General features: G+C 37.2%; 2 protein-coding genes across 3 annotated transcripts; one reads left to right on the top strand and one right to left on the bottom strand.

Moving 5' to 3' along the window:
* The first annotated feature begins 2180 nt into the window (after positions 1–2180).
* On the top strand, positions 2181–7309 carry LOC122085711 (serine/threonine-protein kinase AtPK2/AtPK19-like). The gene is made up of 6 exons (XM_042654225.1): positions 2181–3138; positions 3615–3697; positions 3774–3894; positions 3996–4169; positions 6278–6385; positions 6767–7309. The coding sequence occupies exons 1-6, from the start codon at positions 2467–2469 to the stop codon at positions 7067–7069; spliced, it is 1461 nt and encodes a 486-aa protein (XP_042510159.1). The 5' UTR covers positions 2181–2466; the 3' UTR covers positions 7070–7309.
* Positions 7310–8352: 1043 nt separating this feature from the next.
* LOC122086098 (mannan endo-1,4-beta-mannosidase 6) lies at positions 8353–11814 on the bottom strand. 2 transcript variants are annotated; one of them, XM_042654808.1, is made up of 6 exons: positions 11581–11814; positions 10536–10815; positions 10176–10370; positions 9915–10037; positions 9500–9711; positions 8353–8942 (listed from the first exon to the last, which is right to left on the bottom strand). In XM_042654808.1, the coding sequence occupies exons 1-6, from the start codon at positions 11598–11600 to the stop codon at positions 8510–8512; spliced, it is 1263 nt and encodes a 420-aa protein (XP_042510742.1). In that variant the 5' UTR covers positions 11601–11814; the 3' UTR covers positions 8353–8509. The 2 variants fall into 2 exon arrangements, with proteins under 2 accessions (XP_042510742.1, XP_042510741.1); XM_042654807.1 differs by lacking the exon at positions 11581–11814 and adding an exon at positions 10928–11547.
* Between the last annotated feature and the right edge of the window lie 459 nt (positions 11815–12273).

Raw genomic sequence — 12273 nt, 5'->3', positions numbered from 1 at the left:
TACATCATAATTTAAGAATCAATTCCAAGAAGGTTTCCTGTTTTATTATAATTATAGAAGCCACCCCGCGTGAAGGATTTGCCAAAAGACGCTCCAAGAACATCTTTCGTCGTTCCCTCTCCGATATCCCCAAAGGCAAGTTTCTCTCAACTTCGTTATTGATTTTAAGTTACTTCTAATGCTTCTTCAGTTTTCTTTTTATTCAATCTGTTCCTGTTGCATCCTTTTTAGTTGGGATTCAAGATTCTGAAGTGTTTCATCCGGAATATGGCATAGATTTTTTTTTTTTTCAAAACCTTTTTGAATATGAGATTTGGACGCGGTTGGAGATCTCATAGGTTTCCCTCTGCTCTTAAGTCGTTTCTTTCTGTTTCATCCTTTCGGTTTTGCTTTGTTGTGTTTTAAGCATTAGTTTCAGGAGTTGCTTGAATGGAATAAGAATTCTGACAATTTTTTTTCTTCCAGATTTATGGTAAGTTTGTTTTATGGTATCATTGATTGAGATTGAAGTTCAATGTAAATTACTTTAATTTATAATTTTCTGTCTATAAATTATAAAATTCTCTATAAAAATATTGAACGAGAAACGGAAAATAAAAAGGAGGGGAGTTACAGGCTATTAAAATGCTCAAGGCCCTAATTTTTCCCCATTTTGGTAAACCCTGAACCTCCTTGCATAATGGAAACCCATCTCAATTGGAGACATGGTTGTGCTGATCCAACCATACGCTACTTTGGGAGTTTACTTGCTTAACATGTGCCTTAGCAACAGAGAGATCGATAGATAGACAGATGGATGCTGGTTTTGTTTACTCAACATTCTTATTTCCTTCTCAAATATGGTCTTCGTCATCCTACCGGTATCTTACTTTCATACTGAATGTCATTGATTATACTGGCCATTTGAAGTTGGCTACTTTCATCTTTATTTGGGTCGTAAATTACGCCTGGCAACAAGAGTTTTTAGTTGAATCACCTTTTATTGTCTATCACTAATTACCAATTGCCAAGGTTCAGATATGGCTGGTACATGTGATAGAGGACCCAAGACTGATCTCACTAGTCAAGTTTTCAGCTCCAAACAAGTGGGGAAGTGGCTCCAAAGTGATTACAAACTAATAAGAATTACAAAAAAAGCAACTAATTCCATTAGGTAAACTGATAATTTTTGTTATGTTATGAGAAAACTCTAAACAGATTTTTAACTTACTTCTCTTTGGGTTTGAGACTAGACATTTGAGATGGATGCGGCATCAGATATCCATGAAGACCTAAGGAAAGATACTATCACTTTTTCATGATTTTATCAAAGCGTTGTTTATCTAGCCTTGTTGCATTCTTCTTTTGGCAAATTGTTTGTCATCAAAGAATGGATTTGCCTTAGGATCTGCCACATGGGACACCATCAGATGATGGATCCTGAGCCTTTGGTATGTGCATCACATTCCAAATGTGGGTTGGACCATGGTTTGTAAATTTGAGAACTGGGAGAGTGATGATGCGGGATATTTTTTGCATATAATAAAGTGATGATCGCTGGAAAATTTAATGAGCAACTTGTAATAATAAACATTAAAATATTAATATAAATTATTTATGCAGTTTGGTATACATCTAAAAATATAAAAAGAATATGGAAAAAATTTGTGAACAATATGGCAGAGGTTTACAATATCTTAAGTATTCCTTATTTTTGAAAATTATGCCATTTGGTACATCTTTTTATAAAATTTTGTGTGTATGTAAATAATATCTGAATTTATATCCCCAAGGGGGTAGCTTAGTCGGCAAGGACCAACACCTCACAATTAAGAGTCATGAGTTCAACTCTCCTTGGGGCCTACCTATCAAAGATCTAAAAGATAAATAAATAGAATATGAATTTATTGTGGCATTGACAATGAAGACAAACTAATTATTTTTAACTTCATTCCCTATCTATAGATTCTTTATAGTGACCCAATTTATAATGACATTAAAAGGTGCAAGGATTTAGCTGTCTTTTTTATGAGGCATTTTATGTTCTTCCTGTTAGCCTTGTCGTGTATTATGATTTTCTCTTTCTAAATTAATCTCATGCCTCCCTTATGCATCTACAGAAAAATTAAATGCTAATGCACCTCATAATGTCCTTAACTCTTGGGTGAGTACTAACTGAGTACCTTTACTATGCACTACAGATTTCACAACTTGATCTTCATGAATTCAAGAAGTACTGCTGCATCCATTGTTTCCTGTGAATCGGGGAACAAGAACGACTTCTTCTTCTGGATTTTGGTTTGCATTCTCCCAAGATTACTTGGAACTCCAATTGCATACGTGAACTTCCTCTTGTTCAAGGCTATTGTTAGGAACCCTTCTTCATCTGTTCACATCCTGGACTGATTTGGAGAGGCTTTTCTACGTCAGTGTTTAATCTTCATCCACCTGCCATCTGCTATTCACTTCACCCATTATATTACAAAGATGGTTTCCTCACAGTTTTCTGGTTTGTCCAAGACTGGCATGTGCAAGCCCATCCCAAGCCCGTTGCTTCTTCCTATGGGACCACCTGATGTTGTTCCATCTGATTATGTTGAGTTTGACTTTTCAGATGTATTTGGTCCTTCACCATTGCAGGCCTCAATTGAAGCTGATCTAGTGACAGCGGGGAATTGCTTACCTGGATCAGATTCAAAGGAAATGATTTATGTTGATCCTGCAGTCATTTACAGCCGATCCCATTCTTTAGTGGGCCCATCAACTTGTGTTAGTCAATCATTAAAGCTAAGCATGCTCACTTTACATGAGACAGAGGATTCACTGCAACTCATGGAGTGTGTCAAAGAAGAGGCACCAAAGAAACATACTGGTGATGATGCCATTGTAGAGAAATCCTCCAGCCACGGTGACGATCAAAGTTTGGAGAATCAGAGTGTTGGACTGGAGGATTTTGAAGTTATGAAGGTTGTTGGACAAGGTGCATTTGGGAAAGTGTTTCAAGTGAGGAAGAAGGGTACTTCAGAAATATATGCAATGAAGGTCATGCGTAAGGATAAGATTATGGAGAAGAATCATGCAGAATACATGAAAGCTGAGAGGGATATTTTGACAAAAGTGGATCATCCCTTCATCGTGCAGCTCAGATACTCATTCCAAGTAATGGCATATCTCATGACTTAGTACTCTTGCATTATCTTTACAAGACATCTAACTTCTAAAGATATCGTAATATTTTTTTTGGGATTTGAAAAATACAATCGCTTTCAATTTCTTGTAGGGGTGATTTAACTCTCTAGAAATTAATTCATACCTTTCTTTAGGAAAATGTTAAAATCATGCATATGATTGATAAGATTTTAACTGTTTTATTCTCATAATTTTCTTGGCATTATTTGGACATTTCTTTCTAAATATTTTTTCTTTAAGGTTTTGTTGAGATGAATTGGGTATGCTGTGTCATTTCTCCTTTAACCATATTAGTTTCCCTGTTGGGAATAAGATAACTGTCAAATCTCCACCCTTTTGTACATTTTTTTTCTCTTGACTGAAAAAAAAAAAATCAGATTGCTTAGTCTTTGGAGCTTTTCCAGCATAATATGCATGCTAAGGTATTGACTTGTTTTTTTATGCAGACAAAGTACAGGCTTTATCTTGTTCTAGATTTTGTAAATGGTGGACACCTATTTTTTCAGCTCTATCGCCATGGGCTTTTCAGGTATGTTTCACTCCCCATTGGTGGCTAATGAAAACGTCTGAGTATGCAACAATTTAACACTTTTAATCTGTTTCAGGGAGGATCTAGCACGCATATATGCAGCTGAGATTGTTTCTGCCGTTTCTCACCTCCATGCAAATGGCATAATGCATAGGGATTTAAAACCAGAAAATATTCTACTGGGTGCAGATGGCCATGTATGATCTCTCTCTCTCTCTCTCTCTCTCTCTCTCTCTCTCTCTCTCTCTCTCTCTCTCTCTCATACACATCTTCACACTTTTTGGCATCTTGGTTTTAGGTAATGTTGACTGATTTTGGTCTAGCAAAACAATTTGATGAGAATACAAGATCAAACTCGTTGTGTGGAACAGTAGAATACATGGCACCTGAAATTGTTCTTGGGAAAGGTCATGATAAGGCTGCAGATTGGTGGAGTGTGGGAGTCCTATTGTTTGAGATGCTCACAGGGAAGGTCAGTATCCATCAATTAGTTTTTCTTCATGTGAATACCTAGTGGGTGGGGGAAGAAAAAGAAAAAGGGGGGGGGGGAATAAGTATAACACTTCATGCAGAATGGTATCTTATTTGCCAAATTTCATTCAAGAAAATTATAAGAACATCCTTATAAATATGGGGATAAGATTGAACTATTTGATAAATAATTCCTATAAGCTTAATCAAAATAGTGTTCAACTTGAATTCCCACGTTAGTATCTACCTTAATTTGTGATGATGTGTACGTGTACCCAAAATGTGTCTGACATGGTTACTAGAATGTACTTTGCAAGTTGGAACATAGTGATATGATTTGAATTTTGACTAAGATGTGATTCAAAAGGAATGGAAGAAGAAAGAAGACTTGGCAGGTTAAATCTGAGATGGCAAATTCTTAAGTTTGATTATGAGTTCAGAGTTTCAGAGATTCGAATTCAGAATTGAACAAAACATCAATATAATGGATAAAACAAAAATAAATACTTTGTTTCTGGAATGTTCTACAAATTGTGTAAGGAAGGCATGACATGTCTAGAATGAACTTGTGTTGTAGCAATTTCTGAATCATTTGTTCTTTATTTTTCCATTGACATCAGAAAATGTAAGGTGATGAGAATGGTGTTTAAGGACAAGGTAACTGCTCAGCTAGTTACTTTAAAAAAAAAAAAAAAAACTGCTCATCTACTTGCGCGATACTTTGCCCCTTTTTCTTTGATAGCGTCATGTAGCTCTGTGGTGAAGATATCCAAATAGATAAGACATCCTTCCTTGTCCAATCCTAATGCCACGTATTTTTGCTTTTTTTTTTTCCCCTTCCCTAGTTCATTTCATGTTGATCCATGAATTAGCTATTTAAGTTTCTTACAAGTTGAGAAGCACACTGCACCATAGTTGTCAAGGCGTCGCCTAGGCGACGACTAGGCGTCTAGGCGGTTTGCCTGGGGCCTAGGTGACAGTCACCTTATTGCACTGCATGCCGCCTTGTGTTTTGAAACTTATTTATGCCAAATATAATTTAAGTAAATGCTTTTTATATTTGTTATTTCATTTACTTAAGATATTATTCATAAATAAGCAAATACCCCCTATTTGAATCCAATAAAAATAGTTTAAAACTAAAATTCCAAAAGGATAAAAAGTCAACCCCCCAGTCCAAGAAGAAAATCTGGATTTTGGTTATAGGGGTGATTTTCAACTTTTAAATGTTGGAGTTTTTCTCAATTATGAAAATTTTATAAATTCTATCATGTTAAAACATTGCTAAAAACCAAAAGTCTGGTAAAATAATTTTTTGTTTTGATATCTATAAAATTATTTCCATTCAGGCGATTTTAACAACATTTGCGCACTTAAAAATAAGTTTGACAGGAGCATAACTTTGTCGTTGCAACTCAGATTTAAGTAATTTTAGACTTGTTGGAAAGCTAGTTTTATATTATAATTGATACAAAAAGTCTCATGTAAAAATAATATCATTTGACCAGTCAAACTTATTATAGAACCAGAGCATTTCTCTAAATTTTGATTTTTTTATAACTTAATATGACTTAATGAGTTAATGTTAATTTTTTATGATTTAATATGGCTAAATGTTGATTTTAATGACTTGATTGTTGCTTAATCTTGATTTTTTATGATACAAGGTATATATAGCTTAATAAATAATGTTAGAAAATAGAAAAAAAATAAATAAATAATAATTGTTCGCCTCAAGGCATGCGCCTTCTCGCTTAAGCGCTTAGACAACCCTCCACCGCCTTAGTTCGCCTTGGCACCGTGACAACTATGCACTGCACACCTAAATTGGCACTTGTATGGCAGGTTCTTAGCCATTGTTTTGTTTATGTGTACCCTTTCCACGTATAATAATAAAATCTTCTGTTATGAAGGTAATACTCTCTTATAATTCATAAAGTTGTCGTTTTGCTTTCGAAACATCCAGAAGTAACAGCTGACAATATCAAATTTTGTAAGCATAATAAATTCACAGAACGTTTTGATGTCTACTTTCTTCTGTAGATGTTGGTGTGCTTCACTTGCTTGTTTATTATTTTCTCATTGTTGTTATGGTTGCTGCTTTTACAGGCACCTTTCATTGGCGGCAACCGTCAGAAGATCCAGCAGAAGATAATTAAGGATAAGATCAAGCTACCTGGATTTTTGTCGAGTGAAGCACATTCCCTACTGAAAGGGGTAAATTCTAACTTCAATTTAATATTCTGGTTTTTATCTTTTTCCGCCATTTTGGTGGTAATGATAGTGTGGTGCAGTATGAGTCATTTGTTTCTGAGCCACCTACTGTTATGGATGCTGGGAAATCCAGCTATCCAGATCCTTCAGCGAGCGTTATTAACTCATCATCTGTGTAGACATAGATTTATCTTTCGTTAGGAGATGTTGGTCAGGTAAGTTTGGCCTCTATCCAGGCATCTACTCGGTGGATAGCGAAATATGGAAGGAGACGGACATCATTCTGTGCTGCAGTTATTTTTCTTTTGCTTCGTTAATTATGTTCTGTCTCATGAACGAGGAAACTGATTCAGGAAAGGTTCACTCCCTTTCGTTCTGTTTCAGCTATTGCAGAAGGAAGTGAGCAAGCGCCTTGGCATTGGACCTGGTGGAAGTGAGGAGATAAAGCGCCACAAATGGTTTAAACCAATCAACTGGAAAAAATTAGAGGCACGGCAGATTCAGCCAAGCTTTCTCCCAGAAGTTGCGGGGAAACATTGCATTGCTAACTTCGAGGAACGGTGGACCAACATGCCAGTTTTGGATTCACCAGCTGCCAGCCCCAAAACTGATGACTGCCCCTTCCAGGGGTTCACGTATGTGAGGCCTGTGGTCCCATTTCTTCAGAATAATGGGTCCTTGTACTAGGACCCTATTCATAGTCCACCAAGGCTCTATGAGACATGGATCTCTTGGTTATTCTACATAGGGTTGCTGCTGCTGCTCAAATTTCACATTCTATGATCTTGTCAACTGTTGTCCAGATCTTGTGAACCATGTAGTCTTGCACTAATAAACTGTTTTGGGGTTCTTTTTTAGCTGCTCTGCAATTAGTATATACTCTATGTTGAGCAATGTCAAATTTAAGAAGCTGCTTGTGGATGCTAACCATCATTTGTATGCCTCCAGTGCTTACAGCTTTCGAGTTTTTCTCAAAGCAGGAATGAAATAGCGAAGTGCTGGTACTTTGGCGGTTTGAAGTTTGAACTTCACTCACTCATCTATTGGCACCCTGAGGTCTTGGATTCTAAATAGAATTCTTCTTTTAACATTAAAAAAATAAAATCTTGCAAATCGAAGGATAAAGTTTTGACTCAAGGTTATCACATTTTGGGGGAAAAAAAGAGAAGGCGATATAGGGATGATTCAGTTGCCACCGTGGAGACACGAGAGCATGCTTCCTAGTAGGAGCAGGGTTTCAAGTTGGATTGGGAATCGTCCGATTCAAATCAGAATCGGTGGTCACCGATCTCAATTTCGGACAAGCTGAACCTGTCAATTTCTGGATTAAAGTACCAAAAACCGAGGAATATTCCTTGGATCTGCTGATTATTTATAGGTTTTTCTGCACTGGTTCTGATCCGAACTGAATCAAAATCGACAGTGACTGCTTCAGTTATGAAGATTTTTATCACATATTTTTAGTTTGGGGGGAGGGTTTCTAAAGGCAGCTTGGCCTTACACCAGCTTCTTTGTAAATCGAATATTAAAAGATTTTATGGGCATCTGATAGACAAGTGGGGTCAAAGTTTCAGTTGATCAAAGTGGTTCGAACAAAGGTTGGTGGGGACCAAAATGTGGTCTTTATGCGGAATAGGCGAAGCCTTGCTACCTTCCTAGCTTATTTTTTTCCTTTTTAAGTTTTTACGGAAGATTAAACTTACATGTTAGTCTTCCCATCTCAAAAAAAAAAAAAAAACGTTGTTTGATGCCAATGAACGGTGAAATGGATATCCATAGTGTGCGTAGCAGTACAAGTAATCTGATAAATATGAGCCAGCACGAACATTCTTACAGAAAGCGACCAAGGCACTCCCTGAGCTGGACATTGTTAAACCAGGGGTTAGAGCTTGGGAACTCAATTACAACTACTGTGGGGGTGGGGGTGGGGGTGGGGATGGGGGTTAGAGAGATAGAGAGAGAGATCCTTATTACTTAATAGACAAATACTTCATAATTTGTAGCAGTAAAATTTACACACTCTCTCTCTCTCTCACTCTCTCTCTCTCTTTCTCTTTTGACTGGTAAGTAAAATTTACAATCTCAACCAAGTTGGTTGTATTAATGTAATATGATCAATACATTATTTCAAAGATCATTAAGGTAAAGAAAGCCATCCAAAGCATTCTTCTTCCTGCATCCCCAATGGCACTTCATAGAACACAGGGAGTTGAAGAGCATAAGCCTTGTAGATTGGAGAGAAATGATATTTGATGTTGATCGGGATTTGGATAGAACAATGGCATACCCATCGTCCATGTAGTCTGTTCCATCTGGAAAAATTTGCCATAAAAGGCTCCCACCACCACTCCCTCCTTTCCTCGTGGATGCCAAAAGGGTGCTGTAGACTGTACTGATAAGGGTATCTCTGAATGAAGCATTATAACCAGTGTCTCTTGCTGATACACCAAACTCGGCAAACACAACAGGCATGCCAAGTGTATTCTCAGCATCTTTGATGTGAGCTTCCATCCATGACTTGACGAATTGGATGTGAGCATCAGAAATTGATTGTGAAATCCTTCAGCGAAGAGTAGAAATTTCTTTCAGGAAAAACAATCTCATCTCATTGAAACAGTGAGAAATACATGAAAACGGATTCGAACACTGGGCTATCCCATTTTATTTAACATGGTATTAGAGTAAGGTTCATTTGTTGTCTTCCCTATGTTAACTCTCCATGTGTAGAGTCAGTTATGCCGTAGCTACATGTGAGGAGGAGTGTTGAGATACTGGGAGTTATAGTCCTATAGTTATTTGGGAATTTGTATGTGTCTTCATATATCACTGGGATATCTTCACCCAATAGTTTAAGATTTTCGATTGAACCCTCCAAATGGTACTTCATGGTTTATTCTACTTTATTTAACATGGTATCAGGTCCTTAAGGACCTCCTTTACCATATATATATATATATATATACAAGTCCTGAAATGTACATATATTAGCCACAATATGTTTAAAACCCACTCATTTATGTGTGTACTGATAGAAGTGGATTTGAAACATTCTGATGAGCTAAAAATAGTTCCAAATTTAAGAACTAACAACGAGCAATCAATTTTCTGAAAACTTACCAAGAGTCTGCATAGATGTGAACAGAGGCAAAATCAACACCCAGAGCTCGATGGTTCCGAATAAAGTCTGTTCCCACTTGTTGAGCATATGCGTTTGGGTTGACCTGAAGTCTATCAGGCACTGAGGGACCATAAAATCCTTCCAATCCAATCTCCAGCAGATGATTTGGGTCAATTGTTTTGACATGGATTGCCATTTCTTGTATCCAGGCCTAGGAAACCATGGACAGTTCAGTACAAAAGCAATATCATGCCAACAATATTCAAGAAGCGGGTCTACAATTTACTGAAGAAAGTAATGTTAATTTCATTATTATTATAACAAATTAGCATATCCATTAAAGTTTTGATGTAACCATCATTAGTTTGAGTGGAGTATCAAATTGTTTCAGCAAGAGTGCAGAGGAATCAAAACCTGCAATTTATCCCCAGAGGGATCCGAGGTACATCGAGGCTCATTCATCAACTCCCAAGCAAAAATTGTTGGGTCGTCCTTGTAGGTCACATTCGTGATTGTATTGACTCTATTAAGAACTGTCTGCATTACATTGTTGAAATTTCAGTAAACATATACCTTTTGATCAAATCAAATACATCAATTAGACAGTTCTACATATATCCAATATGAGGTGGCAGGAATGTAAAAATATGTTAATAAGCATAAGATGATACTTGCCTTGACATAATTCTTATAATAGGATTTAATAGTAGAATCGGAGAAAAAATCATCATCTGAAGATAGATTCAGGCCAGCAGCTTTTCCCCATTTTACATATTGTGCTTTGCCTCCATATGCATCCCAATTGTTAACCAAGGACAATATAAGCCTGATCTTGTATTTCTTGGCCTCGCTAACTACAAAATCCAGCGCCTGTAAGTTGAAAGGACAAAACAAAAGAATTAGACGCTTCTTTCCTGATTCGATTCAAGATCATAAACCTGAAATTCTACTTGGTTTTTCAAATAGTTGAAGTTTGAGCAAAATTGCCTAGTTAACAGATACAGAGTAATCGAAAAATGAGTAACAGGGATATACCTTGAAAACGTCTTCATCGTAAGATAAAGGAGATTTCTGGAGTGCTCGCCATTGGCCATCGTTAAAAGCCCAAGTCCTACAGACAGTAAGACCCACAGAAGAGGCCTCTCTGAAGACCTCACTGACCTTGCCCCTAGTGGATTGATCAACGGCAAAGACCATCAACCAGTAGGTATTGAACCCATTAATGTAAAATGGCTGGTCGTTAACCATGAATTGGTTTCCTTTCTTCTCCACCATTGTCCATTCATCACCATCAATATCACCCATATCATGAATCCTGAGATACACAGTAAAGACATGAATGTTCATAAAATGGTGAGCATCAAAACAAGAAAAACAAAGAAAAAATTTCAATTTTCCTTGCTCTTAAAGAGTCTTTAAGGGAATACCCATGATAGCTACTAGAATATGGGAAGTGCCTATCAGCAAATTCACCAAAGCCAACATGGTTGAAGCTCGAATTCCCAAACAAGAACATAAAATTGGAAACTAAGAAAATGATTATGAATCCAAAATTTGAGAATGTTGTGGTTCTCTGATCCATGCTTACTGACTCAACCTAACTCAGCTAAATCCCCCTCTACTTCCCACATTTATATACAGAAAACAAATAAATAGTGTCAATGACTGTGACAAAGTAAAGAAAGAGCAATTAAGGAAACAAAAAGGCAACTGCCTTTGAAGCAAAGAAAGATTTCCATGGTTTTCTGCCTTGCAGTTTCCTTTGCTCTCAGCCCATCCCCTCTGGCAGAGAGAGAAACAAATGTAGAAGGGTAGGTATAAACATCACTGCAAAGACAAGTTACAAGATCAAATCTATCTTCCTCGATTGGGTATAGGGACGCTTGTGCAGACACGTAGTAGGTGATACCCCACATGAGAAATTTCCAGAGAACCAAATGCTTGATCCGAAAGAATGGGAGGAGGGTATTGAGAACCAAATGGTAAATCAAGAGAAAGAGTGAGCCATAGATATCACTTATTAGCAGACTTGGAGTAGAATGTTGGAAGCACGGTTTGGGGCTTAGGGCTTAGGGCTTACCATTCTAGTGATACAGACATGGAGGGAAGTAGAGTTTTCAAAGACCAAAGATAACTAACGCCTCACGATCTAATCCGAAATACTGCGAGAATAAAGCATTCGCAGACGGAAATCCCAGCCTCGAAACCCTCGGAAATATGATTTTCAGGTAGGGTTTGATCTTCGGAAGGTCTTGGCGAGCTTTTGCAAATAGGGAATTGGCGGTTTCCTTTTAACTGTCAACCATCAACTGTCTACTGCCAAGGTGCGGTTGCTCAATCAGTCGGTAATGCTTATTATAATGTCAGTGGTGCGGTTCTGTCATATGAATGACTTTGCTGCCCTTCTATTAAATCTTCGGAAACGATATCAATCAACAAAAAAAATTATCAATGTTTATTTCACGACTCGTAAGAAATTCATTGCTCACCAACTGTGCTATCCTTTGGATTTTCGTCTTCCAAAGCCCTTATTTTCCATTTTCTTTACCCAAAGTTATAGATAATATAATATTGATTGATTTGAGTTGCTGTTGGAGCTAAAGAATTGGCGCGGTTTCCCTCTTCTCTCTCTCATTCTCCTAGCTCGAATAAGAGTTTTTATTCCCCGGTGAGTCGTCTAGTTCCTTTTCTCTTCTTCTGATCATCTTCTTTACTTCTTCTTTATTTATTTGCTGTTCCAACTGGTTTCTTCTATCCTTTGTCTAATATGTTG

This window comes from Macadamia integrifolia, chromosome 8, assembly GCF_013358625.1.
Source record: "Macadamia integrifolia cultivar HAES 741 chromosome 8, SCU_Mint_v3, whole genome shotgun sequence".
Lineage (NCBI taxonomy): Eukaryota > Viridiplantae > Streptophyta > Magnoliopsida > Proteales > Proteaceae > Macadamia > Macadamia integrifolia.
Note: the sequence above shows the minus strand (reverse complement) of the source record. Positions and strands in the feature narration are given on the sequence as shown.